The sequence below is a fragment of the Hermetia illucens genome, chromosome 6 (genome assembly GCF_905115235.1).
Source record: "Hermetia illucens chromosome 6, iHerIll2.2.curated.20191125, whole genome shotgun sequence".
In the NCBI taxonomy this organism is placed as follows: domain Eukaryota; kingdom Metazoa; phylum Arthropoda; class Insecta; order Diptera; family Stratiomyidae; genus Hermetia; species Hermetia illucens.
In genome coordinates this window covers 24,856,118-24,883,434 of record NC_051854.1, presented here as the reverse complement: position 1 = coordinate 24,883,434, position 27,317 = coordinate 24,856,118, and the positions used below count along the sequence as shown (strand labels likewise).

The following is a 27,317-nucleotide window of genomic DNA, read 5'->3' as shown; positions in this document are numbered from 1 at the left end:
ACTTTCCGATGAATACATAAGGACTGGCAGGATCATCTCTTGTACAGTAAGAGCTTTCTAGTGGAACAGTTTTTGTAAGCTGAAATAGGCTCTGTTGGCTGTTTACAACCGCTAGCTATTATCGGTTGTGATTTTCGACCCTAGATAGGAGAAATTAAAAGTTGTAGCCTCGTATCTTTATTATTCTCGTTTGACCAGTGCGATTTGATGTTGTTGGTCCTTTTGTTTTTGGTATTGACGTTGCAATCATATATTTCGCCTTGCCTTCATTGATGTGCAGGGCCCCCCTCCCCTAGCTCCCGAGCATACCTCTTTTGTTAGTTTCGAGTTCTCCTTTCTTCCCCTTTTGTTCGTTGTTGGAGTGTTTGGCAGAATATTGTCGCCTTCTGCTGTGGAGTAGGACGCCGGAAAATGAGTTCTGTACTTGATCCTCCTCATTCTCGGTAAATGTCCCATCTTTCTTCTTCAGACCGACAGAAGATATTGCCCTGTCTTTGACTATAGGTTTGTACAGCCTGATTGCTTCTATGGTTTGTTCGATCCCCTCACAGAATTCCCTAAAGCTGATCGCGTTGCTATATGCATTTTTTACCTTTGCCAGTCTCTGGTTTGTTTTGCGCGGTTGAAAAGTTTTTGTACCTGTGTTCTCATTCTGATTAGCCGGACAACTTGCCTCATATGCGTCATCGAAGACTTTGTTTTGGTCTTCCCCCACTGTTCCCAGTTCGAGTTTGCTCCGGATATCACGGCCCCTTTTTGGGTGAGCCATGTTGTTGCTCCGGTGCCTTGCATAACAGCTCTAATCCGTTCTCCCGAGATTGCTTATTATTCTTTTTATTTCGGAGCGACTAATGAAAGACATATTTTAAATTACGTTTAAGTATGATGCAAGTTCTTGGTTTTTTCACAAGGGGAGTTCCAAATTGCCTGCATGTTTACGCCTTGCAAACCGCGAATCTGCCCCCGGTACACACAGGGCTTCTGAACCAGCGCTATTCCAATGTTATCCTTGGAGCTTGCCTGTGGATGGGCACAGGTATGCTGCCAAATCTGTAGTTGATATGGCAACTTCGACGTTTGATTGTCTCCAGGGAATGGTCATCCATCCGATCGTGGGGAGTCCACCCTTGATCTCCGCGTTATTCTAAAGACTCTCGATAATCGCGTATGGCGGCAATTAGAAGGCCCATAAGATCTTTCGTCTCTAGTGCTGCGGCTTTAGGAAACACTGTCACCATGTGTGCTCCTGGTATATCATCCCCAGCACATATCGACAATTCTGCTCATTCCCAGCCTGGCAATTAAGGAACTATAGTCCTAAGCCACTCCGAAGTGTCCTCCGTCGCGGAGGCCACCACTGTGTGATCTGGTCGAAACCGCATCCTGATGATCACGAGTTTGGCACCCATCCCCTGCACATGTGCCTGACGATAAGGTCGTTGATAGCTTGCTGCTCCTCCGAGTGAGTATTTGCTTGGGAAACGTTTTTGGCAGTATGGCGAGTCGAATGCCCTTGATCGCACTAGCATAGTTAATAGCGGGCTTCCGGGCTCCTGCCCTCACCCCTGACCTACCCGGAATTTCCCCCATCTCGGTTTCAGGTTTGGGTTTTTTGGAAGCATTCCCCTCATGTGGGCTAATCTCCGCTGTTCGCCGCTTTCTTGGATCGGATGAAGATAAGTTAGGTTTGTCCTGAGCTTGCTTAAATGCCTCTTCTGGTTTCAGGCCTCGCTTCAGATAATGCAGGTACCATTAGCACCTGCGCCACTGAGGCCTGTCTCCTTCCTGACATCTTTATTGGTTGTAACTATTTCATTTTGTTCCCACGAGTGCCATAGCCCCTGGTCTTAGTAGATGAGAGGCTTGGCTTATGAAGAGCCATATAACACCATCGAATCATTACCAGTTGTCATCTTGGTCTCTCGTTAGGCTGTCGTCAAAAACTCTGAATTTTCCAGAAAAAATTGTCATCATTTTGGAATGCATTTTTATATTTATTTATAAAATTAGATTGTTTTACAAAAGATTATGCTCTACTACTATATTTACAGTTCCTCTTAAGAGGATGTCCACTGCACTCAGAATATCACACAGCAAGTTGGTTCTGTCTTAGAATTAGCATAGCTGCGCGTTTAGCTATCGCCACTAAAACTGAGTTTGGTGTTCCTGAGACAGGAGTAGGTAGAATGCTAGCGTCAACTACTCTCAGCTTGTTAATTCCACGGAACCTAAATAAAAAGAGAAATATTTGAAAGCTTTTAGGCAAGGTAGCCTGAACGGCAACAAAGTTTTACCTTAATCTATTGTCCACCACTGAATCAAGACGGGATCCCATACTGCATGTGCCACCTGGATGATGTCCGGTCAGACCAACTGTCCGTATTAAACATTCAAGATATTTGTCTGATGGTTCATTAATGAAAAAGTCTCGGTTCAACGGACCATATGCGGAACAATTCTTTATTTTAGGCCAGTGAATTTTTGCTTTAAGACTTTGGAATGGTTCAGACATGATAACTTTCACTCCGTTTCTCACAGATTTTATGATGCATTCAACATCGGATTGGTTCTGCGCATAGCGGGGGTCTATAAGAGGTGGGACTTCAATATCTGAGCTCCGTGCTCTGACGACTCCACGACTTTGAGGCTGTAGACAAGACGATAAGAGAACAAATCCTTCTTGTGATGAGTTGTGATATAAAGGAAATAGTGCCCGGAAATCCTACAAGAAACAAATTGATTAATTTATCTTCTTAATCCTTGAATAAGAGAACCATCATTACTTCCCGGTTGAAATTTGAAATTTTCATGAGAGCCTTTTCATCAACAGCGCCAGTTGCAAATATCGTCGAAGCAGTAGCATCGTTATCGGTTTTGATATCGCCTATTACTGCGAAGTTGGAGAAATGTCCTTCTCTGGTCTTCACATATTTCACGATTTCTCCCAAACTCAAGATTTTGCGGACTGTCAAGCTCGCCTTCGCATCAATCGATACGAACAGTGGCAAGTGGAAATGATCATGCAAATTCGAACCAACGTTTACTGAGTTATAAACCTGCTTGACTCCTATTCGGTCAAGTACTTTTTTCGGACCGACTCCAGATACGTGAAGTAGTTGCGGCGTTTGGAAGGCACCAGCCGACAGGATTACCTCTTTTGTAGCTGTTATTTGAAAGTACTTGTTCGTTTGTTCAGAGCTTTCGATTAATACCCCTTCGGCTATTCCATCCCTGATTATGATTTTTCTCGCCAGAGTATTTGATAAAATTTTCAAGTTAGTCCGCCCAAAGGATGGTCGAAGAAATGTTTCATAAGTACTATAACGTAATCCTTCTTTTATATTATACCGAGCAAGCTTAAATTTCAAACCTTCGCTCTCAAAAATGGGGGCTGCTTCTGTGAACGCTTCACTTAGTTTTGAGTAATTCTTGGGTACTGTCCATATTGTATCCTGTTTTCCAGTATGATTCTTCTTGTCGTAGATGGACTGATAACAAAATCCGTTCTCATTTGAATATCTATCTCCCGTTTCACATTCTAATAGATTTTTGCAAGCTAATCTAGAACAACTTTGAGGTTCAACTTCCGACTTTCTCTGTGAGCGGATTGACCATCCTTTGATACCCATTTTGGACCATGTTTCGAAATCCTTATGTGCACCACTGAAGTGCAACATATAATTTATTTGCGAAGAACCACCGAGACCCTTGCCACGTGGATGAGATTGCATCTGTGAAGAAAACTCTGAAATTATATTGTCTTTTAGCTAAGGGTAATTTTTAGGTGGAATTACCTGATTGGTCAGCCCGCTAGAAGAGTACTTCTGTGGCACCGACTTAAATTGCCAATCATTCTTTGAATGCTGAAGAACTGTTGCTAGTAATGGGATCTTTGATAGAGGGTTGAATAGATGACCAGCTTCGATTAGTAAAATGGAATGGTTGCTATTTCGACTTAGTTCATGTGCTAGTACTGACCCACATGTTCCGGCTCCAACTGAAAATAGTTTTGAATATTGCATAAGCAACAAGTTTCATGAAGTGCATATGTTTTAAGGCATAACGTTTGGGATCCTATGGTCTTATAGGGCTGTGTAACATCCAGGCGTCCAAGAGAGCACGTGGGGTCCTCAATAGTATTCACTGTTAATTTATTGCATCTTTACTCCACTGAGATAGTGACTTTCTTGTGAGGTTAGAGTTCAAAATTTACACAGTGTATTCGCTGCTTGTCATAAAAGGCAACGAACTTGGTGCATCCATAATGATAATGGTGGGAGGTTTGTAGACTTCTATAGCCTCCATCGCCTCATCATTGGTAGCACATTGTCCCGGCACAGAGGAGAGGAGGAGTTGCCTTCTGAATGTGCGTAACAAGCGAGGCACTGATATTGGCTTCGAAAAGGATCACGATCTAATGGTCGGTTGCCTTCGCTGCGTCTCACAAAGTGGGACGACCCCCAAGTTCAATATCGACCGCTTATATGATAATGGCGTTCGAGAATGAAAAAACTATCTTGCTGTCACTAGTCAGGTTTTCGGCCAGATCCCGAAGGGGCGTCACAAGATCTGGCTGGATTCATGGAAACAGATCGATGAATGGAAGGTATTGAAAGCGCGCTTGACCGCTCGAGGGATCGCGAGCGTGACGCGTTGGAGCTCCGATACCGTACGACATCCTGGGAAGTTCAGCGTGATGTGCGCTATGACGAAGGGAAATTTATCATTGCGCTGAGCAGACAGTGATTTCAAAACCGTATACGGCATCACAAAAGAACTTGCATGTGGTCACAAATCTACAGATGGTCCTATGAGGGACGTTAATGGTCATTCAGGGTGATGAGGAGGAAGGAACACTTCACCACGCTTCTCCACTATATCATATCTGGTAAAATTCTGTCTCTCATGGATGAAATAGCTTGCCCCCGTAACATGCGAATACGGACTATTCCTACAAATAAAAGTGAAATCCTCTCGGCTAGCAGTGTACTCGAGTAGAGTAAAGCGATTGTTTCTCCAGTTTCTGCAAAGCTGCTACTTGCACTTATATAGAAATGCTGGGAATCTTCCTCCTCTCTCACAGAGAGTGAAAGAAGGGTATGGTCGTTAAGATTTCGGAAAAGGACACTCGTCTTAAGACCGACAGTTGGAGGAGTGCTCCCTTCCGGGACAAAGATAATAACCGGAACAATCCTAGAACGCATTAAGGAACATCCTAAGAGCTTGATTGACTGAAAAGGGGCAGTTTCCGTTCTGGAGTCTCCTCCATTGGTTACATGAACACTCTGCATTTTGGAATAGAATTCGAAGTTCAGATCACCACTTTACTTGCTCTTTGTGGATTTCGAGAAAGCTAAACAGGAGCGGCATTTCGGACAAACTAATCAACATTAGAGCAATATATGATGGCCACGTGCTTCACCGAGGTAAAATCTCAGATAAATGCAGTGTCTAAAGCACGTTATCGGTTCCGCTCTTAATGCTGCCTTTTTCGGAGGACGTATAGGGCTTCAATTGGTTATGTGTCTTTCCTCAAACACCTCAACTACGTTGATGATAGCTGTTTGTTTTCTCACCGATTCATGGAAAGAGAAGCGGATAGGGTCGGACTTAAGATAAATACCATCAAAACTCTTAGAGGCCTTTCTAGGTTCTCAACATGATTGGTAATGGAACTTTTCCTAACTACATTTCGAAGCTATTGATCAATTTGTATATCTAGAATATGAAATTTTTGGCGACGGCGGCACCGAACTTGACGTCGCTTGACGCATTAACAGCGCTAGATCTGCAGCTTTGTCCAAAATCTGGAATGGCATGCTAATATACTTTCTGTGCTATTATATGACAATAGTAAATGAAAGGGGAGTTCCCTTATTACTCAAAAGTTTGAAGCCTTCATCAACACTTGTCTACGACGTGTAATTAGGATACTCTGGCCTAATATAATTTCAAATGAATGACTTTGCCGGTGCACGGGTCACGTAGACGTGTTGATCAGAAAGCGGAGGCGGAGGTGGTACTGAGTAGGTCACCCATTGATGGAGGGCGAAATTGCTGAATACACTTACAGTGGAATCCGGCAAGTGCAACACCCCGGAAATACATGGCCCAGAATTAGGGGGAAGTGCAAACCTCTCAGGAAGTTATCAAAAAAACAGACACGCATTTAAACAAACTTTCAACGATGGTGCGCAGGGGCGTTTGGCGTGCTATACCTAATTCGATGGTTAAAAGTAAAAATGTATATAGCCTTATTAAGAAAAGAAATATGAAAAAATAATAATTTCAGCGTAGCTATTTTCAAAACGGGATGAGAGAAAAAAAGAATGCGGGGTTTCAGTGTTCAAACCAGTCTTGACAAGTGAAATCTCGTTAGCGCGAATTACATGACCATACCATCCCATGGTTTGAAACAAACTGCGGATTAAAGCAAGGAGATGGATTCGCGCCCATGCTCTTTAACCTCGCCCTTGAATATGTTGTCCGCAAACTGGAGTTAGCTACCACGAGAAAATTCCTCTACAAATTTTCACAAATAGTAGGATTCGCTGACGACATAAAAAATCATGGCACGTTCAATTGCAGAACCCAAGGAAGTATTCCTACAAGCGCAAAAAGTCGACCTAAGGATTAATGAAAAGGAAACAAAATTTTTGACGCAATCAAGAAGACAGGCGCAATAGGACAAAATCTGACGATGGGCGATTTGTATTTTAAAAGCTAAAGTAAAAATAGGTTGGGTCCTTTGTCGACTCAGGGAGTAGGTGTCCCTCAAGCGCTGCGTAGGGGTGAAATGCACCGGAGCCTGTGACAGGTCAAAAAAGTAGCAGAGAAAGTGTGGGAAAATGTCATATGTTCAGGGAGGGCAACGCTGAACCTGAATGTATGCTTTGCAAGGGGGAAAAGGACATTGACTGTCGGCACGTTGCAGACAGCAGCAGATGCCCAGTGTTTAGGAGAGCCTTGAATGCAGTGAAGAAATGAGGTTGGTAGAAATCAACCCAAACCACTACGAGGCAGCGCAAGACCTTCTCTCGCAGACCATCTGTGAGAAGGAAATCGAAACTGCCATAATCAGGGAGCCTCATCGTAATAATAAGAGCAGTGCCTGGCGAGGAGAATGGCATGGTTTGCCAGTGAGCATTATACTTATAGCGACCATCAGGTAATTTTCCTCCAGATCAAATATGGGCCATGCGGCGATATGCATTCCCGCGGAGCTGGAAACCAGGACTGGTCCTTGGAAAAGTTTGAAGAGGATGCATTCATAGAAATGCTATCAGGAGGTCACAATCCCGGTGATGCGACTACAGAAAAGGTGCTTGATATCGTGATGGCGCTCTTTCCATCGGAAGCAGGGGAAACGCAAACAACACAAGCAAGCATTGAACATCTACACCATACCTGCGGTAACTGAGAAGGAACTTGCGCAAATTTGCCGGAGAATTGGTGATAACAAAGCACCCGGTCTGAATGCTGTTCCCAATAGAGCTTTTAAACTCACTGTTAAGACCAGAACCGACTAGTTTACCAGCATATTTGAAACATGCATGGTAGAGGGAGTTTTCTCCGATCGGTGGAAGGGGCAAAAACTAGTTTTGCTCCTAAAGCCGAATAAACACCCAGGACACCCTTCATCGTACCGACCGATTTGCATCATCGACACGGAAAGAAAAATACTCGAAAGGGCCATCTACAATAAACTGCTCCCTATCATTGAATATAAGTATGGATTATCGGAGGGACAATTTGGATTTCGACAAGCCCACTCAACGATCGACGGCGTAGACGTTGTTTTGAAGCTGACTCGAGACGCGGTGTCATCTAAAAAATGCTGTGCCGTGGTGACTTTGCACATCAAAAATGCATTCAATTCCGCTAGTTGGGAGTGAATAAAAAGCTCACTGGCTAAAACGGATGTTCCTAGGTATTTGACTAAGCTCCTCGCCAGTTACGTTTCGAAGAGGACAATTTGGTACGATACGGATAAGGGATCAAAGCAGTACACCGTCACCGCAGGAGTACCACAGTGCTCAGTATTGGGTCCTCTCCTGTGAAACGTCATGTACAACGGGGTCCTTCTCCTTCCCGTGCCAAAGCAGGCCACGATAATCGGTTCCGAAGATGATCTAGCTGTGGTTGTTGTCGCGAAGCAACCTGTAAATGTTGAAGTGTACGCTAACGAAACCAATAGCGCATAAAAGCATGGCTGGAGATGCTTCAGCTTGGCCTTGTGGAACAAAAGGCCGAGACGGTCTTGATTACCAACCGTAGAAAGAGGACTACGGTTAATATTCGTGTTGATGGTCACATCATCACTTCAGAACCGATTATCAAATAACTAGGGGTGATGATTGACGCTAAAATCAATTTCAAGGAACACCTGGACTATGTCTGTGAGAAAGCGACAAATACCAGCGTATCATTAGCGCGGATAATGCCTAACATTGGAGGCCCAAGTTACAGTCGCAGATTACTTGTGACCGGAGTGGTTCACTCCACACTATTATACGCGTCACCAGTTTGGGAGAAAGCACTAACGTGTGGGAGTAACCAGAGGAGGGTAAATATGACTTACCGCTTAGTGACGCTCAGGGTGTGCAGCGCCTTCAGAACAATATCAGGCGAGGCAGCATGTGTTATTGCGGGAATGATCCCGATGGACATTCTGGCAAATGAGATACGCTGCCTGTACGAGGAAAGGAAAATGAATCTTCCTGAAAAGGATGCAGAATACCGAAAGGCAGCAAGGCGAGATTCGCTGGAGAAGTGGCAGCCACGGTGGGGTGACTACTTTGATTTGGTTACGGGGGGTATCTGCACCAATTCAGGCTGGATGATTCTCCCTTTTGTCCTGAAAATCAACCTAAGCCCGCAGAGCATAGTTGGGGAAATGTTGAACTCGGAGGGAAACTGGTGTACGGTGGACTCCGCAATCAAAAGTATACAGGAGGAACTTAGAAAAAAATTTTCAATGAGAATGTGATTCACTTTCATTATCATCAAACTGGCTGCTATGCAAGTGGATAAGTACAGAGATGAACACACACAACTGGGGTTATGAAATCGAGAGCCTGACGGTCAGCTAATTTCTCCCTCAAGCCGCCAAGTGTAACTATAACTTAGGAAAAATATTTATTATACGAAGAGGGTTTTTCTTGAAGAGATGACAAAGTCCTCTTATACAGCACTTGCATACAACCTTATGTCTCCCATTTTTGAAGAAAGTTCCACCCAGATCAGCACTAACAACTTGCTTTTTTTTCGAAATATACTAAAGTCAATGCGTACCAATTATATAATCAAATGATAGTCCAGGCGAAGGAGATATCAAATTCGGTATATCCTCGTATGATAGCCAAATCCATGTAATCCCACACGTTGCAAATACCATCACCAGAACGGTCACGAGCACTAAAAGCACTGTAAGAAGATTAAGTTCAAAACCCACTATTAAATCATAAAAGAGTAGAATTTACATTTTCCGAAGAGCCGCATTTTCACAAAACTGTTCTGCTTACAAGAACGTTACGAACTGAACTGAAGACAAAAATTGAAGAGGAATAAACTAAACCTCTTGGGACTATACCTAATCCAATTATGAAAGACTGCACACTAAGGAAAGCGCACGTTTGGAAAGTGAAAATTATAGAGTGCACGTTTCTCAACTTATCGAGGGTGTCATGCGATATCGAAATCTAAACAATTGATTTATCTTTAAAGAAGTTTTTTTTTTATTCTAGGAACCCTATAAATATACAAGCGACATGTGAACTTGGATACAAAACTAAATTAAACTTAACACTTAAGCTTTCAACATTTCATAATCTTCATCCATTGTCGATTCTTCCAGTTTCTTCTCTAGTTCGCGAGCATCGACATAGGTGATTTCTTCCTCATCAGACTCAGCATCCATTTTCGCTGCTTCTTCCTTGGCTCGACGCTCCTTCAGACCGGCAGCCGGTGATCGAATCAGTGCAATATTTCTTTGTACGTCCTTAACGTCGCTCTCAATTTCATGTTCACGACCCTTACGTAATCGTTCCATGATAAATTGACCTTGTCGGCGTTCCTTTATCGTATTGATTCGTTTAATAGCATCTAAAGTCTTTGTCCAAATTTCACGATTGTATTTAACGGGCATATTACGACGTTTCTCGAATTCAAAGCTGGGATCGATGGAAAGTTCTTTTCCGGCAGCTTTGCGGAAGGCCTTGGTCCAGCGAACTTTACGTGGATTCTTCTTCTTTTTGAAGGCTCTGTGGCATTTTGAACGACAGAATTTGAATATCTGAAAAGAGAAATTAAAAGAAGGTCAATTAGATTGTCAGGATACATTACATTATATATGCAGTTAAAAGAGAATCGATTGGATCTATTTCAGAGAGGGTTACGTCTTGTTTTTCACTTAAGCAATATTTTCAACAGCTTGTGTGTGTGTGTATGTATTTGAGGTGGGGGAGAGCCAAAGCCTCCGAGCACTCAGACCTTGGTGGTATATTGTACTCGACTCACCCGTCTAACGAAATACCCCGGATTCGTTTATGTATCGCAGGATTTCCGTTACCCGCTGCAGTTGGAGCACATCAGCACCAAAAATCTGATGTCTGATGCGTCCGTAGGCGGTGCACTCACATAGAAAATGTTCCGTGGATTCCGCTTCCTCATTACAGGATGGACACGTATCATCTTGGATAATTCCTATTCTAAACATATGCCCAGTAAATTATGGCCAGTCAGAATGCCCTCAATATTTCTGCAAGCCTTCCTACTTTTCGACAGGATAAACTGTCCAGTATGTTTGTTTGGTCCTGACAGAAAGAGTTTGGTCTGTCTAGCAGCATTAAGGCTTCACCACCTGTCATTATGGGGAAGTTGTTTCTAGTTTTTGATAGCAGCAATAGCCAATGCTACCAACACCCAAATTGCTGGTTCCGGTCCGGAGATGAGGAAAGTTGAAACCTCTTTTGCTAAGGCATCCGAGATTTTATTTCCCTCTACTACAAAATGACCAGGTACCCAGAGTAAATCCACTGTATTGAATCTTGAAACAGAATTCAATCGGTTTCTACATTCCTGAACGATTTTTGAAGTGATCAAAATACTACTCAACGCCCTCAATGCAGCTTGACTATCGTTACAGATTGCGATGCGCCTGCCTTGCAATCTCTCGTCAATCATCCAAGTTGCCGCCCTTAGGATCGCATACACTTCAGTCTGAAAGACCGTTGTGTATTGTTTCAAAGTAAAAGCCCACATCTCGTTTTTATTCGAGAGGTAAACTCCTGCTCCAGAACCATTTTCTGTCTTTGAGCTATCGATGTAGAAGACGTCAGTATATCCTGACACGCATTCTTCTGGTTCATCCCAGGTGTCTCTTCGATATAAAATAACATCAGATCTTCTACCAAACAGATGTATGGAGATGTAAGAATCGAAAGGCATTGCGAAAACTAGATTCAGTTCTCCCAATGACTCTTCCAATGCTCTGTGCCCCCCACGTCCATTGTTTTACCATAGTTACGTGCTCTGAATAAACAAATCCAAGGGCTGCAAATTGAATAATACATTCACAGCTGCGCCGGATGTGGTGCTTATTGTACCGGTGATACCCAGACACACAGTTCTTTGAAATGTGGCTAGTTTACAGGGAAAACTCTTCTGTTTCACCTTAACCCACCACACTACGGATGGATAAGCGAACTTCGGCCTAATGATAACAGCATTACTACCTGAAGCCTAAGTCCCAAGTCGAGGCAAAGGTCCGCTTACACAGCCCATAAGCTGTGAGAGCTTGTTTCATCTTTACTTCTATATTTTTGTTCCAAAGAAGCTTCTTGTTTAGAATAACTCCCAAATATTTCACTCCTTCGGAGAGTTGAAGGGTTGTACTCCTCATTTCTGGAAGGCAAAGACCTTTCAATTTCCTCCTTTTTTGTAAATAATACCATTGCGGTTTTATTTGGATTTACTGAAAGTCCATGCCTGAGACACCAACTGTCAATTAAATCAACGGCACGTTTTGTATTTCTACACAACACTCCGAGATCTCGACCAACAGCCAACATAGCCACGTCGTCCGCATAAGCTTGAACTTGTATTGGGAGATTTTGCAATTCGCATAGTAATGAGTTGATCAGTATACTCCCTAGAAGTGGCGGTAGCACACATCCTTGAGGGCAGCCTTTTGTCGCTTCCGTTGTTAACTAACGACCAACACCCACCTAAGCACACAACAATCTCTGCGTTAGCATAGCGTAGATGCACTTTATTAGAGTTTCGTAAACACTATGCTCTCTGGCGGCATCACAGAGCCTTAGGAAGGGCGCACAGTCAAAAGCCCCTTCAAGGTCCACGAACACCCCCCCCCCCCCCCCCTCGCGTACTCACCCTTTGGAGTTGCATCTTCTATCATTGAAACCGGAGAATGAAGAGCACTCACAGGACTTTCTACGTTGGTAAGCATATTAGTTTCCTTTAAGGGGGTGCGACTTTAGCGTCTTCTCGCGAATGTGACATTCAGACATTTCAGCGAAAATGATGTTAGGCTGATTTGCCTGAAGTTCTTTGGATTTGAATAGTCATATTTCCCAGGCTTTGGTATGAAGACTACCTTCACCTTTTGCCAAGAGGAAGGCACGTAGCTCAGAGCAAGCAATTCTCAAAAAACACTTTTTAGAAGTTGCTCTAAATGCACTATACCCTCCTTTAGCATCGCTGCGTAAATGCCATCCATGAAAGGTGCTTTGAAGTTCAAATGATAGTATAGCAGTTGTCGCTTTTTCATTGGTAACAACCGCTCTCGCAGTGTCCCAATTCCCCTTGCAACACCTTCGTGTTGAAGGATTTGCAAAAATCGCCAATTTACTTCTTCCCGCTTCTGAGACCTGTTCTCCCGGGTGGTGTACTTCCAAGAGAGTCTGCACAGACTCAACACTAGAGTTCGTGAAAGTACCATCCGGTTTTCTAAGAGAGCCCAACTTGGCCGACTCATCCTTATTAAGGACACTGCACAAGCTGGAAGTCTCCATTTCACCTTCCAATTTCTCACAGTATACTCTCAAAGAGTCTCAATAGCTTAGTGAGACGATTTCCTCTGAAAAGATTGAATGGCCTTAAACTAGATACAATGTTGTCCACGAGATGGAAGTTGCAAAATTCCCAAGTGTGCGCTGAAATAAGGATGAAATCATTTCTTTTGAAGATTTCACAATGTCTAATATTCGTATCTACTCATTTCTCCTTCATGTCGGACACATATTTTATGTAATTCACTCGCAAATAAATCGTCTTAGCAAGCGAGAACGAAGAAAATAAAATTACCAACAACTGTTTGTGAAGAAAAGTAGAAGAAAAGAAACAAAACAAAGGAAACGAAAATACAAGCGAATTACAGCCATGGTTCACATCGAACAGCTCCAATTTGAATTTATCGTGTATGTAAACACAAATGGCTTTCCGAAGTGTAAATATTCAGTCGTTCATCCAATTAGCCCCTGCTATCACTTTGCTGAAGGACGAATTGCATCAGACAACCTAATTTATTTCTTAGGCAATTTCAGAGAACGACTGTTGTAAAGATAAGTGTCAAGTTCAAAGTCGACGGGAATTACAAAATTTCTTTTATGGTTGTGGCATAACATTTATCAGGAAGTCTACATATTAGAAAAAATGGTTCCTAGTTTACACAGAAAATAACTGAAAATTCACTTTCGTTCATAAGATGAAATTTTCTCACTTGGAACTATCTCAAATTTGATTGATTTGACTTTATATGAAGTCAAGTTATCAAATATGTGGCAAGCATCTGATGGAAGCGTAGAAAGCATTTAACGAAACAAAATTCACGCAATAAGGCGCAGCAGTATCCTTTGACAGGAAGAAAACTGATAGAACAAAGAAATTTCGGCATCTGTTCAACATCGAATCACCAATGACACCCCGAACAGTACATGCAGGTGCAATTAGATGAAGGCAAAGAGAATCTCAGCCTCAAAATCAACCACTGGACCAGTCAACGCGATTTCTGACGTGGTAAGATATGGTAAGCAAATAGCGCCTCACCCCCGAACCAACCACGTTGTCGTACGCCTGCTTTGGCAACATATATGTCGCCGAAGTCTTTAGTCGCTTTGAGTTAGTATTTGATTCACTGCCCTCCAACCACATGAAGATAGTAAAGATAGCAATTTCAAGAACGGAAAAGAGCTAGTGCACCGTGCAACTATTGACGGCGATAGTCTCCACAATATAACTAACAAGAAAGGAAGTAGGTTCATAAAATTCGGAATGCACAGAAAAATTACAATTTCATCGACTTGTTTTCCTCACCACAGGAACCACAAGAGAATATGAGCTTCACCAAATGAGAAGTGCAACCAAGTTGGTGACATTGAAAAACGAGCTTCCTCCAGTACCGTTGATTGCGTTCACACCGCGGGGCAAATTTCGACAGTGCCCATAACATTGATGTGGAGTCAGTTGAAAAACGCAATCAATACGGCTGCAGAGGAAACCATCCGGCAGCAATCTAGATGCAGAAGAAACGAATCATCATCATCAACGGCGCAACAACCGGTATCCTAGATATGACATCGACGGCGATCCCGGTGTCACATCATATCTAGCCTGAGCCGCCGTGCTAGAAGTTCCCTGTTGAGTGTCGTCTGTCGCCGGATAGGCGGGGTATTCGAAGGTTGCCGAAGTCCAACGCTGCTTTGTTCGCGCCCCCCGGTTATGGCTCGTCGCCCAAATTTTAAGAGAAATATGCAGCAGATAAAAGATTAGTGAGTCCAATATTTCGAGGAGGTACTCAATGCCACAACACAATTTCCGTACTTCGAAGGAACAGACACTCGAAGAAGTCAAGGATGGATTTAAACACCCAGAAACAACGAACCGCCGGGTGTGGATGGAATATCTGTGGAGCTTTTAAAGACAAAGAAGATTGGCTTAAAAATATCATTTGTCCTTTTTATAAAAAAAGCGACATGCTCTCCTGCGAGAACTATAGAGGGATATCATTGCTTTGTACATGTTACAAAATGATGTCAAAAATGATCAAGAGAAGGCTCGAACCTTTCTCAGAAATTATTATTGAAGTATACCAGGGAGGATTTCAAGGTGGAAAGCCAATGATCGACTAGATATTCTCAGTGGAGCAGATGTTGGAGAAGTGTTTGAAATATAGTATTGATGTGCATCAAATTTTCGTTGACTTCAAACAGACATATGTCTGTGTTGATCATTCCGTACTCTACAGAATATTGTCCAATTTCTAGTGAAATTGATTAGACTCATTAGAAGGAAAATGTATCCATCGTTGAAGTAAAGCTACAAAATCAGCCAACAAGCTGTGCTTCGACACAGATTATGATTTAAAGCAAGGCGATGGGCAATATTATTCAACATTGCTCTGGAGTATATGATCCGAAAGATTTCTGTTGTCTACGCGCATGATGTCATCATCGTAGTTGCGATTCAACGTTTATACCGACGATATTATTGGAAGATGTCAAACCGGTTTCGGAATTGGAAGATCAACTTAATGCTGGTAATATGAGCTCCCGAGCTACTCCCGAGTACTATTCAGTTCAAATTTCGCCTTTGTAATGCCCTGGAAAAAACAGCTCTGCTTTGCGGGTATGAAATCTGGCCGACAAACGATGAATTTTACTGAAGATACTTGAGTTCATAAACTAGGCAGATATTTGGCGAACTTGTACTTGTACGAACTTATTGAAAACCGAGCAGGAGTTTGATGATTCCCCGAAAATTGCAACGGGCTGGGTACATCGAATGAATGCTGAATATGAGAATACTTAAGAGAGTATCATCATCATAAACGGCGCAATAACCGGTATCCGGTCTAGGCTTGCTTTAATAAGGAACTCGGCTTTGCGAGGTCCACCAATTCTATATCCCTAAAAGCTGCCTGGCATCCTAGCCTACGCCATCGTTCCATCTCAGGCATCTGAGGATCTGCCTCGGGGGGCAGGATCAACCTCACCCAAGCGGATTAGGCGACCCGCCCACCACAACCTGTTGAACCGGATTTTATTCACAACCAGATGGTCGTGGTATCGCTCATAGCTTTCATCGTTATAGAGGCTGCGGAATCGTCCATTCTCATGCTTTGCTAAGAAACCAGGTCTCAGAGAAATGTACAAGAATTGGCAAGATCATATTCTTGTATAGTAAGAACTTTGACCTTTGGTGAGACGTTTCGAGCGAAACAGTTTTTATAAACTGAAATAGACTTTGTTGGCAGCCAAAAACAATGCGCAGATTGCTTGTGATTTTCGACCCTAGATAGGAGAAATCTTCAACAATCTCAAAGTTGTAGTCTCCTATCTTTATTCTTCTCGTTTGACCAGTGCGATTTAATGTTGTTGGTTCTTTGGTTTTTGGTGCTGACGTTGCCACTATGTACTTCGTCTTGCCTTCATTAATGTGCAGCCGGAGATATCGCACCGCCTGCTCGATCTGGATGAAGGTAAACTGTATATCTAAGGTTGTTCTTCCCATAATCTCAATATCGTCAACGTAGGCCAGTAGTGGGGTGGACTTGGAGAGGATAGTGTCTCTTGCATTAACATCTGCATTATAGATTACTTTTTCCAGGGCCCGGTTAAAGAGGACGCATGATAGGCCATCCCCTTGTCTTAGATCGTTGTTGATGTTCAATGGTCTCGAGAGTGATTCTACTGCTTTTATCTGGCCTCGCACATTGGTCAGGGTCAGCCTAATCAGTCTTATCAATTTCGTCGGGATACCGATTTCTCTCATGGCCATGTACAGTTTTACCCTGGCTATGCAATCATAGGCGGCTTTAAAGTCGAAGATGGTGCAACTAGTGTCCAAATTCTAACAGTTTTTCCATCACTTGCCGCAGATGATGTTCTGGGTATGTGGGTATGTGGGGCTATCTGGCCTAGCAAGATAGCGGAGAATATCTTATAGATGGTACTCAGTAACTATAATTGCTCCACTGCATGATATTTCCCTTTTTATATATAGGACGACTAATGCCACGTTGCCAGTCGTCAGGCATTGATTCGCTGTCCCACACCTTGAGCATAAGTTAATGAACCGGTTGATGTAGTTGATCGCCTCCATATTTAACCAATTCGGTATAACTCCATCGGCTCCTGGCGACTTATGGTTTTTAAGCTCCTTGAATTGCACGGACTGTTTCTTCCATGCTTGGTGGTGGCAGCATTTGTTCGTCATCTTCAATTGGCGGTACCTCCATCTTGCCGATATTTTGGTTGTTTTAACAGTTCATCAAAATATTCAACCCATCGATCCAATATGCCCATTCTTTGTCTCGGCAGAATGAGCATCGAGGTGTATAGGACTTGTGATTTGCGACTAGGATTAAGGATGTTTGTGATAACGTCCTTCAGATGGTTGTCAAGATCATTTGTTGATGTTCCATTCCATCTCATCAGTTTTTTTGGTGAACACAAATGTGTTATTATTTATCTTTCCGTGAGTGTACAGTACAGTGTCAGCGAATTATAAACACCGTTGATTTCAATGCAACTATGAATAGAAACTTATAAAACAGAATATCGTTGCGTGTCGTGGTTTGTAGCTTTATCGTACATTGGTAAAACGGGTGGTTTTTATTGTGAAAACGTTTGACATCATTGCAATGCGTTTGACATCATTAAAATCAATTATCAAATCAATACGAGTATATTTGAACAGTTTTACGGGCAAGGCTTAAAAGATGTGCACTTTCTTCAGGTTGTAGTAAAAAAGCTAATATTCCAGTAGCAAAAAAGGAGCCATCCCTTCTCCCATTTGTGGTTAAACAGCATAGTTATCGAGAAATTGCCTGATTAAAGGTGGTAAGTGTGAGTAGTTTCTACATATGCTAAAAATATCCATGAAGGAAAGAGCGGTCGTACTGTAAGGGCAAAAGCAAAATCGCGCGAAAGTAGGACGGTTTGTGGTTCGAAAATTGTTGGAGAGCCCCAAAGTCAATTTTAAATAAATCCAAAAAAAAAATGGAGACTCGTAGGGTCTTTTTATCCATTTGAACATTGAAACGTCGAGGTGGTGAAGCTGGTGTAAAATCATATCTTCCCATAACGAGTCCAAAATTCATCAGAAGCGTTGAAGAAAATCCGTTTGAATTTCGTAAAGCAATACAAAACATTCACTGCAGCTGACTAGAAAACGGCAAGACTTGGGTGAAAAGCAATTTCAAATTATTTGCTATTACAAAAACTTACTACGGCTAATTTTGGTTTTTTTAGCTCAAAGAAAACCTTATTCGAATCAGTTTACTGTCTGTCTGTCTGTCGCATTTTTCTCGGAGACGATTATAGCGATTGGCACCAAATTTTGTGGAAAGGTTGGAACTTTGAACGCTCACTCACGCATACAGTGAATTACATCTTTTTACGTTGAATTTAAGGGGGGGGCATACATGCAAAAGGGTAGTCATTTAAATGTCTTTATATAAGAAATACACAAAACCTTTCAAGTCTCCAGCCTCCGGTTTCCCAATTCGTTAGTGATGAATCCACTTTGGAAGCATTAGACAAGCTTACGCAGAAAAGTACCACCCTTCAAGAAACTGCTAAACACCCTACTTCAGTGTTGGTTTGGGGAGTGGTAGTGAACAAAAATTGTGGACTCTTGCACTCTATGGAAAGCAGCAAGAACCAACAGTAAGACTTAAAGATCTTAACCGACGATATTTTACCATTTAAGCAACGAATAGAAGCAAACGGACATTTCTGTCCAGTTGAAACATCGCCGCTCTCCCTTGGTCAGCTAAGTCTCCTGATATCAACCCAGTTGAAAATGGTTAGAGTGTTTCAAAACAAGAGGTTTTTAAATGATGCAAAACCCTACGGAGAAAGCTTTAACACAAAATATTCGCGAATTATGGATGGACAATCTCTTATCTCTTAATGTATAGAATCTTATGTTTAGAGTATACCGAGCAGAATTGAAAGCATATAATTTGGAGCAAAGGTGGATGGACAAAATATTTTAATAAATTCATTCCCTTCCCACCCTTTTATCAAAATTTTCTTAATGCTCTCAATTCGATAGCATTGCACTGTGTATGTATTTCCATTGCATGATTATCAGTCACAAGAAAAATGAATCTACAATCTCCAATCACTGCTTCATAAAATTTAAATATGAATCTTCTTTGGAAAAAAATCTATTTTTTTGCTATCTACTAAAATATAACACAAAAGACTTCAGCTGATATAAAAAAAATGTTCTACTCGTCATCTGACTGGTTTAAGAAGCTTCATTAGTTCTGAGATTTCTTTCTTCATGCAATGTTTACTGAATCAATGAAATTGTCGTTATAAATATAGAATTTCTGGTTCATATTCGAATACGCCATAATGCTAAACTGAACACATGTCCCGTATTGTCTAGTGGTTAGGATATCTGGCTCTCACCCAGAAGGCCCGGGTTCGATTCCCGGTACGGGAAGCTGTCATTCTTTTATTTTTCGTCTGTAAGCAAATTATGTACATCGCGATTTACATACATACATTGGCTTCAAACCGCTGGGGTTGAAATACCAAGCGGGCAGCAAAAAAGTGTTGCTGGTGCTTCTGGAAAACTTCACCCAATGCAATAGAAATAACAATAATGAACTGGAAATTCAAAATGCATCTAAAATATTAATTGTAGGTTTGCAAGTTTGGGCTATAATTGTAAGTAACATATTGCTCTTAATTGCTGCTTCCAACTAACAATATTCTGAGAACTTTTGAGGCGTAGCGACTCTAATTCGGTAAAGGTTTTGTTAGTTTTAAGTTTCTAAGGTTCAGCATGTCCACGTGATTGTCCGTTGGGTTTCTGCAGGGCGAAATATCTCTTGCTCGATGTGTTTCAAACATAAGAATTATTTTATGTCGATGTTCACATAAATTTGACACTTTTAATTAAAAATGTGACTCTTAATTTTCCACTTAACTATCATCATCATCAACGGCGCAACAACCGGAATCCGGTCTAGGTCTGCCTTAATAAGGAACTCCAGACATCCTGGTTTTAGGCCGAGGTCCACCAATTCGATTTCCCTAAAAGCTGCCTGGCGTCCTGGCCTACGCCATCGCTCCATCTCAGGCAAAGTCTACTTCGTCTTCTTTTTCTACCACAGATGTTGCCCTTAGAGACTTTCCGGGCTGGATCATCCTCATCCATACGGATTAAGTGGCCCGCCCACCGTAACCTATTGAGCCGGATTTTATCCACAACTTGACGGTCATGGTATCGGTCATAAATTCCGTCATTATGTAGGCTACGGAATCGTCCATCCTCATGTAGGGGGCCAAAAATTTTTCGGAGGATTCTTCTCTCGAACGCGGCCAAGAGTTCGCAATTTTTCTTTCTAAGAACCCAAGTCTCCGAGGAATACATGAGGACACCCAGCTAAGATATGATTTTCATGATTTGTCAGATGTTCAAGTTCGCAAGAGACGACATTTGCTTAAGTATACATGATTTTCTACAGAAGATTTGGAAAATGTGTAAGCTAAGCTATCTGTTAGGTCGAATTGTTAGTGTGTTCTACTTTGATCTGGTGCTAATTTGCAGAATTATTGATGCGATGCTTTACTGGGAATAGTTTGAAATAACTCAAAAACAGAATAGGTTGCCTTTATTAATCAGAATAATACAGTTTCTCAGGAAGACAAAGCTACTCTAATCATTTGAATTTCATAAAGCAAACATTTCAAGAATCAAAAAGAGTCCTAAGTCTAGATGCTAAATTCGAAGAAGTGATACCGAAGTTAAATTCAACTCCAAAGTGGCCGAAAATAACGATCTAAATTCCTAAGAAATTATAAGCTGTTTTTCGGCATGATCATATATATGTATAGCGTGAGAGAGAACCGAGAACGAAACCGCTGCGGTCCCGTCTAATCGATGCTTACCCGACGGGATATCCCCGATTCGTTTACGAACTGTACGATTTTTGTAAGTGCTACTCGCTGAAACCGAAGTGTGTCACACAAAATGGCTACAATACTTCTGCATATGCTTGGCTTTTTGCCCAGGCAAACTATGCGATAAGTTTATTTGTTGCCAAATGACAAGAATGTTTGATTTATTTAGCGACATTTGGTGCTGGTGGTAAGTCTTTTCCTAGTTAGTGATAGCCACATTTGCAAGTGCTATGGATCTTCCACTGGTGGCCCCGGGCGTGGATGTAAGAAAAATTTAATTTTCTTGTTAAGGCATTTGAAATTTAATTTCCCTCTATTCGGCACTAATCAGATATCTAGAGTACTTTCGCCGTATCGAATTTGGATATAGTACTTAGATAAGTTCTGCCTTTCTGAGCGACTTCTGTAGTGAACAACACCCTCATGGTCATGGTGTTTACAATATCCCGACAGAGATTTATTTGCATTGAAACTGCCTTACAGGGAAAATGCAATTGTTTCATGTTCACCTAATGATAGCTAGCATATCCACATAACACGTAGTTTGAGTCCTCATGGCGAGGTGAAGTTCTGCTTGCAGAGTCCATAAGTTATAAAAGCTCATTTCATCCTTTCTCGACAAGCAAACAAATGTCTGCTGATTTCCTTGAAAGATAGGATATCCAATATCTGACATGGTTTATCCTTCTCAGCTCAATGTACATCATAGATAATTTATGTGGGCCGCCAGAACTTATCAGTTATTAGTGCAACCCAAATGGTTCCTTATTAAATGCCTTTAGCATTTTTTTTATCACAAATATTTCCACAATATTGTAATTTGTCCCTGTGTCATTTTGACATCTTTAAAAGATACTCTCACGACCATGCGGGCCAGAGATACCTCAAAAACGAAGAAGTGCCAAAAGTTGATCGTTCTGGTCCGTCAGCATGTAGGGCCAGTTTGAACGACATGTCCCATCAAAGTTTGCACACCTCTTTGCTAGAGAATGTTAGAAAGGAGAACTTCTCGATCTTTCAATTCCCCACGTCATGTACAAAACTACACCTGTCTTATATATGGTTGACATTGTCGCAACCGTGTACGTGTAGCCAGAGAATTTGTACCTTGAGTGTCGCGATCGAGGAGACAAAATCTTCGAGGCTATCGTTTAGGTGAGGAAAGCGTAAGAACTTTATTGTCTTGTACTTACTTACCAGAAAGCTATCATCCGTCGAGCGTTCTGCACAACACGAGCACGTGACTGTGCAGCATGACCGCTTTATTACATGCACCGGCACAATTCTGCCTGCCGTCAAGGAATGTGTTCGATTTGTGGTCACAACTCCACGGCGCAGTGTGAGCAGCAGGTACAGTACTCGTCGAAACAATCTTCTTCATCGTCAGGCTCAAAACTCCACTTTGGTTCCGGAGGAATTCTGAAGAGAGTGTATAGAATTTTCGGAAATAGATCGATGGCTCAATGCATTTCAAGTTACTTCGAGAATTCTCGACTATTAGACAAGGGGTAGCTTTCTCCAAACCACAATTTTGGGTTTTAAACGTAAAAACCAAAAATTGTAGTTTGGAGAAAGCTATCCCTTGTCTATTAATTTTAGGCTGGACTACAAGTAGCAGACGAAAATCTAATCTCTTGAAAATACTTGCTCTTGAGTGATGGCTAACGCAAGACACGCTTTCTTGATCTGGGAGCCGATCTCTGACAAATCTGACTGCAAGATTCCGAACCAGGTTAAGGAGCACCGTAATTGTGGCGTGCTATACACCACCGGAAACTTCCGATATAGTGGAGGAGAATGTTTTCTACGAGCAATTCAGAGACGACTTTCTGGAGATGACATTGTGATCTTGATGGATGAACTCAATGGCAAGGTGGGCTCTGACAACACCTTTCTCAGATATATGATAGAAATCCATGGTCTTGCCGACCGTAACGATAATGTTGGGAGGATTGTGGATTTCTGCAATTTCCACAGCACATTGTTCGGGCACAGAGCCGGCCATAAAGTCAGTTGGGCTTTACGAACAGCAGTAAATTTAGGAGAGTTGCTGACATCGGTCTCGAAAAGGATTACCATCTCATGGTCGCTAACGTTCCCAGGAGACTTATCATCAAAAGCATCGTAGACGTAAAAAAGTTTGATTTTGCTCGCGTAAACGTGTTTTTTTTACAAGGGGGATTACTCCAATTCCTTGGTTGAAAACCCAAAAATCAATGCCCTGCTCCTAAAACCATTCATTCCCCAGAAGTTCCTATTCAGGTTCGGTATCATCAAAAGAGTGCCACTAGTTTTCATCGAAGTCGAGATTCTGAGTGGTGACGCCTCGGAACGCGAGAGAAGATACCCCGATAATCCCCAAGAGTTCATACCAAAGCACATCGTTCTTTTATACACTCGAACCAGGCAATGTTACAAATGCAAGCGCCTGGGCCACACCCCAAACCTCTGCAAATCAAAAGTGGAACGATACCCAAGTTATGGCAAAGAAGACAAATGTGAAGAAGCCTGCCATGAAGTAACTTGTCTCTTATGTGGAAGTCAGGGGCACAATTGTAGGGACCACTCCTGTCAGAAGTGGCAGGACTACCTTCGATTAGTCCATCACCACCATCCAAACCACGTCAATTCATAAAGTCAACAAGGCTTTCTCAAACTCATCGAAGGAGCACAACTCGGAACTCCCCCTCCTCCCAGAATCAAAACGTCTCAAAGCCGTTTTCAACAACCGCTCATACTTCATCGTTTCTGATTATCAGAGACTAGTTACCAAAGTTCTAAAAACCCTGAAACGAATCGGCTCCTCATCGGGCGGCCAGTAGACACACGACGCTGTTAACAACCTCAAGGGAGGCTTTGACACACTTAACATAAATAGTAATCTTCATTTCGTTAACCTGATTAATGGTCCGTATTATCCAATACAACGTCCAAAATCTTCTAAGAAATAAATCCCCCCTTGAGTTTTTTGCCAGCTGAAATAGTATTGATATCATCAAAATCAATCTTAACTCCTGTTACACTTGCCTATCCGGCTACAACTTTCCGTAAAGTTCACTATCAAACAGACATGAATATTACCATTGTTCAAAAAGCTAACGTAACATCTAATGTAACGATTGTATCGACATACTTTCAACGCTCCACAGACAGAAGAGATTATACAACGGAGCTCAACAAGCTGATCAACTTCTTCGTGAGCAGACATAAAGTTCTCGTTGCTTATGACCTTAACGCTCGCTCGAAGTTCTATGTCAAAGGCCGTATGTTTGAGGAGGTTGTCAGTAGCTCCAAGTTCTGTCTGCTCCACAACAGCAAAAAAACTTTTTAAAATCCCTTGCGAGCCAAACTCCACAGACTGTCCTCGATATCACAATATCAAATACGATCGCAATAAAATGACTGTAGGATACTCAGGAGGAGGGGATTTCCAACAGCCACCACCAAACTATCCTCATTCAAAACAACAGGATTTCTTAAAATTCTTCAACCAAAATTTGGCATACACACGTCCTTCTCAGACTCTCCACCATCACCTTCCTCTCAATCATTCAAAATATAACTGAAAACATCATAAACTAAGTCACTCTTTCCACCTTCAAATCAAACGGCAGGGATCAGTCCAAAGATACTGGAGGTCTGCTGATCTGCAACTTTTATTCTAGGCAAAACAATAAACCTCTAGGAACTTTAGAACGGCGAATCAGGGAAACTTCAAAACCCTTGGCAAGAAATGACTGGTTTCGAGCCTTGAGGTAGACCAAGAGAGACTGCAGCAGAGCACAACATGTGAATGAACATTTCCGACTGCCAATCTTTTAAAAAATTCTGGAATCAAATCAGGGGGCTTAAAATTCTTCAGGATCCAAAGGAACACTTCGGCGCATAGGCCGTTCCTCAAGTTTTTTGAACTTTGTAAGAGAACACTATAACAGTGGCTCCATCTCCTTCTTCTTGATCGAGGCAATCCCCTCCGCTTCTCAACTTTTCTCCCGCAAGAGTTTCAGGAGCTCCTTGAGAGGCATTGAAAGCGCTCTGTGCCAGCCACGGACGGAGCTTTTTATACCTATGTCCAATGGCTGAACCAAGCGACACGAGAAGTCCTCCAGTTTCTGCCAAAATCAACCTGAGGACTGTCGCAAGGTCAAACTGGTCCCCAAGAAGGGTACATCTCAAAGTGACCTCATCAAATTTGAGCCGATTTTCCTCTTTAACATTTTTTTCCAAATTAACGAACGCCATGGTTGAATCCAAGCTCTTGAGGATTACCGCCTGTTCCCGAAGAACATCTTTGCTTACAGAAAGCACAGTACCACTTTCTCGTGCTTCAATCACTTGCTATTTCAAAATCGCTATTGAGAACCTGTTCCTCATCATAATAATCATGGCTTACATAAATCCCCCCTGACATCATCCTCTGGATTTGGAACATTATACGCAATAAGAAGTCAACAGTGGCTTTCCCTAGGGATTTGTCCTCAGCCCGATAATGTTCAACATTTATGCTTCAGCAACGTGACAATTTTTTAAAATGCTGATAACTTCCTAATTATAACCTCTGAATAACACCCTCCGACTGCAGGCAGATGCAACTATCTGAAAGTTTCCGTCAACCTGGAGGAGGAGGAGTGATGCATAATTGGTTTAGATTGTTCTTGGCTCGATGTATTCAGGGTAAAGATGGGCACAAAAAGCCACTTTCTGCCACGTTGAATCTATCTCGGCCAAGGCCCGGAAGGCGGCCAGAATCATAAGTTTTGCCACGAGAGCCAGCTGGGAACTCCACCCTAGAGAGGCGCTCAAAGTATTTAGGGGGATTGCCAGACCAATCCTCGACTATGTCTCCTCCTCAATATTCGCTCCCCAAATACCATGAGAGGAAAATGAAATTCCTCACAGCAGCCTCCCTGAGACACTGTCTTGGCTTCATTAGGCCCACACCGACAAATGCCATCTTTGCTCTAGCCGGTGAACCACATTTCTTCTACAGAAAAATTTTGCTAGCGATAATGCCAAAATTACTCCTACCTACCTACTCAACCTCTCCTCTTACGGCCTTATCAGAAACAATTGCATCAGGTCCAACACACTATCGGCTGTTTTCAGCTTCCATCCCTTTCAAGCACTTTTCCATATTAAACCCCTACTCCCAATCCAGGGCTCAAAATGGGAAGCTCTTGGTGGAAAAACTCTGCTGCGCTGCGCTCTTCAGGACATTCACAACCGTGGTACTCTCAGATGAGCATGGGTTCCCTGGCATAGCGGCAACATTTACAACAACATGGCAAATGATGCCGCCTGACGAGCCAGGCTCCCATTCCTTATCCTTCCTTCGAAGTGTGGCACGTAACAACATTCGTTCTGAATGGAATGAAGCTTTCAACTCACTTCCATAGACAAAGGTAACTCAGCTCCGAAGATGTTAAGAGCATGAACAAAATAGTTTCCAAATTTTCCGTCTGTAAAGCCCTCCTTGCCAAGATCAGCCTTCCCGGTCTGTGATAGCTGCGGCATGGATGAGACGAATGATCACATTAACTTTCAGTGCGAGAACTTCTCTCGGTTTGGGGCAAATCTTGTTTAGACTGAGCGTTTCAAGGTCCTAGATAGATCTGACCAGTTTCGTAAGCGAGGCTGCAATCAGGCTCTAGCTTTGCTTCTCCCTCTCCTGCTTCTGCTTTTCCATATCCATCCCCATCCACGTCTAACCCAACTCCCCGTTTTTATTTTCTTTTTACGCTAGCTGGCGCGCAATTCCAGTTTGCTAGACTAATCACACACCTCGCGCCTGTTCCATCATTTTTCCTTTTCTTCAAGTCCGTGGAGATCCCATCAGTCCCTTATTCTTTTCCTGGCTTTTCAAAGTTCTGGACCTGGATCAACAGGACACCTTCACGAGATACGCTTTACTGCTGGTCTGGAAACACTACTCAAAACTAGTAAAAACATAGCTAATATGTTAAATAATAATACTTCAGACATACACATTACGCCACAACTTAATGCCCATTTTATTTCACAAATCGACACTACACACTTGTAAACAGTGCGGTTTGCACTTTTTATTGAAATACGCAACTTACCTTACAGTCGTTCCTCACAAATTGTATCCCATGACCTGGGTAAATTTTACTGGAACAGAAGTAACACGTTTCAATACGCATTTTTACGCGAATTCACTAACTATTCGCGGAAAAAATACGCAAAACGCACCAAACACAAATTTCACGTGTTTGAAGAGAAACGTCAAAGGACCGATGGGACCACGTTCTTTTTCTGCTTGTTCTGTCAGTTTATGAAAGTAGGTTTGACATTTCTGAGCAAATCAGATGGTTGAATATTAAAAGTGATGGTGTTTTGAGTATTTTTGAA

The 27,317-nt window shown here is 42.3% G+C and overlaps 2 protein-coding genes and 1 non-coding gene across 5 annotated transcripts; 1 reads left to right on the top strand and 2 right to left on the bottom strand.

The window, feature by feature from the left end:
• Positions 1–1,970: 1,970 nt before the first annotated feature.
• LOC119660542 (neither inactivation nor afterpotential protein G) lies at positions 1,971–9,567 on the bottom strand. 3 transcript variants are annotated; one of them, XM_038069175.1, is made up of 6 exons: positions 9,483–9,567; positions 9,295–9,426; positions 3,795–3,997; positions 2,784–3,743; positions 2,295–2,722; positions 1,971–2,228 (listed from the first exon to the last, which is right to left on the bottom strand). In XM_038069175.1, exons 1-6 carry the CDS (start codon positions 9,499–9,501, stop codon positions 2,087–2,089), a joined length of 1,884 nt encoding a protein of 627 aa, XP_037925103.1. In that variant the 5' UTR covers positions 9,502–9,567; the 3' UTR covers positions 1,971–2,086. The 3 variants fall into 3 exon arrangements, with proteins under 3 accessions (XP_037925103.1, XP_037925104.1, XP_037925105.1); XM_038069176.1 differs by having other exon boundaries at positions 2,784–3,731; XM_038069177.1 differs by lacking the exon at positions 9,295–9,426 and having other exon boundaries at positions 9,483–9,525.
• Positions 9,568–9,713: 146 nt separating this feature from the next.
• LOC119658762 (probable ribosome biogenesis protein RLP24) lies at positions 9,714–27,210 on the bottom strand. The gene is made up of 2 exons (XM_038066455.1): positions 27,029–27,210; positions 9,714–10,294 (listed from the first exon to the last, which is right to left on the bottom strand). The coding sequence occupies exons 1-2, from the start codon at positions 27,107–27,109 to the stop codon at positions 9,809–9,811; spliced, it is 567 nt and encodes a 188-aa protein (XP_037922383.1). The 5' UTR covers positions 27,110–27,210; the 3' UTR covers positions 9,714–9,808.
• Positions 19,408–19,479, top strand: Trnae-cuc. The gene has a single exon. It is a non-coding gene; the product is annotated as a tRNA-Glu (tRNA).
• Positions 27,211–27,317: the final 107 nt, after the last annotated feature.

Excerpts from the sequence above, each read along its gene's own strand:
- LOC119660542 (XM_038069175.1), bottom strand. Across the intron at positions 3,998-9,294 it reads ATCATTTGATTATATAATTG|TTGGAGCCGGAACATGTGGG; the intron begins GTACGCATTGAC and ends AACTATTTTCAG. Across the intron at positions 2,723-2,783 it reads TTTCAAATTTCAACCGGGAA|GATTTCCGGGCACTATTTCC; the intron begins GTAATGATGGTT and ends TGTTTCTTGTAG.
- LOC119658762 (XM_038066455.1), bottom strand. The coding sequence starts at position 27,109 with ATGCGTATTGAAACGTGTTACTTCTGTTCCAGTAAAATTTACCCAGGT. Across the intron at positions 10,295-27,028 it reads TTGTGAGGAACGACTGTAAG|ATATTCAAATTCTGTCGTTC; the intron begins GTAAGTTGCGTA and ends TTCTCTTTTCAG.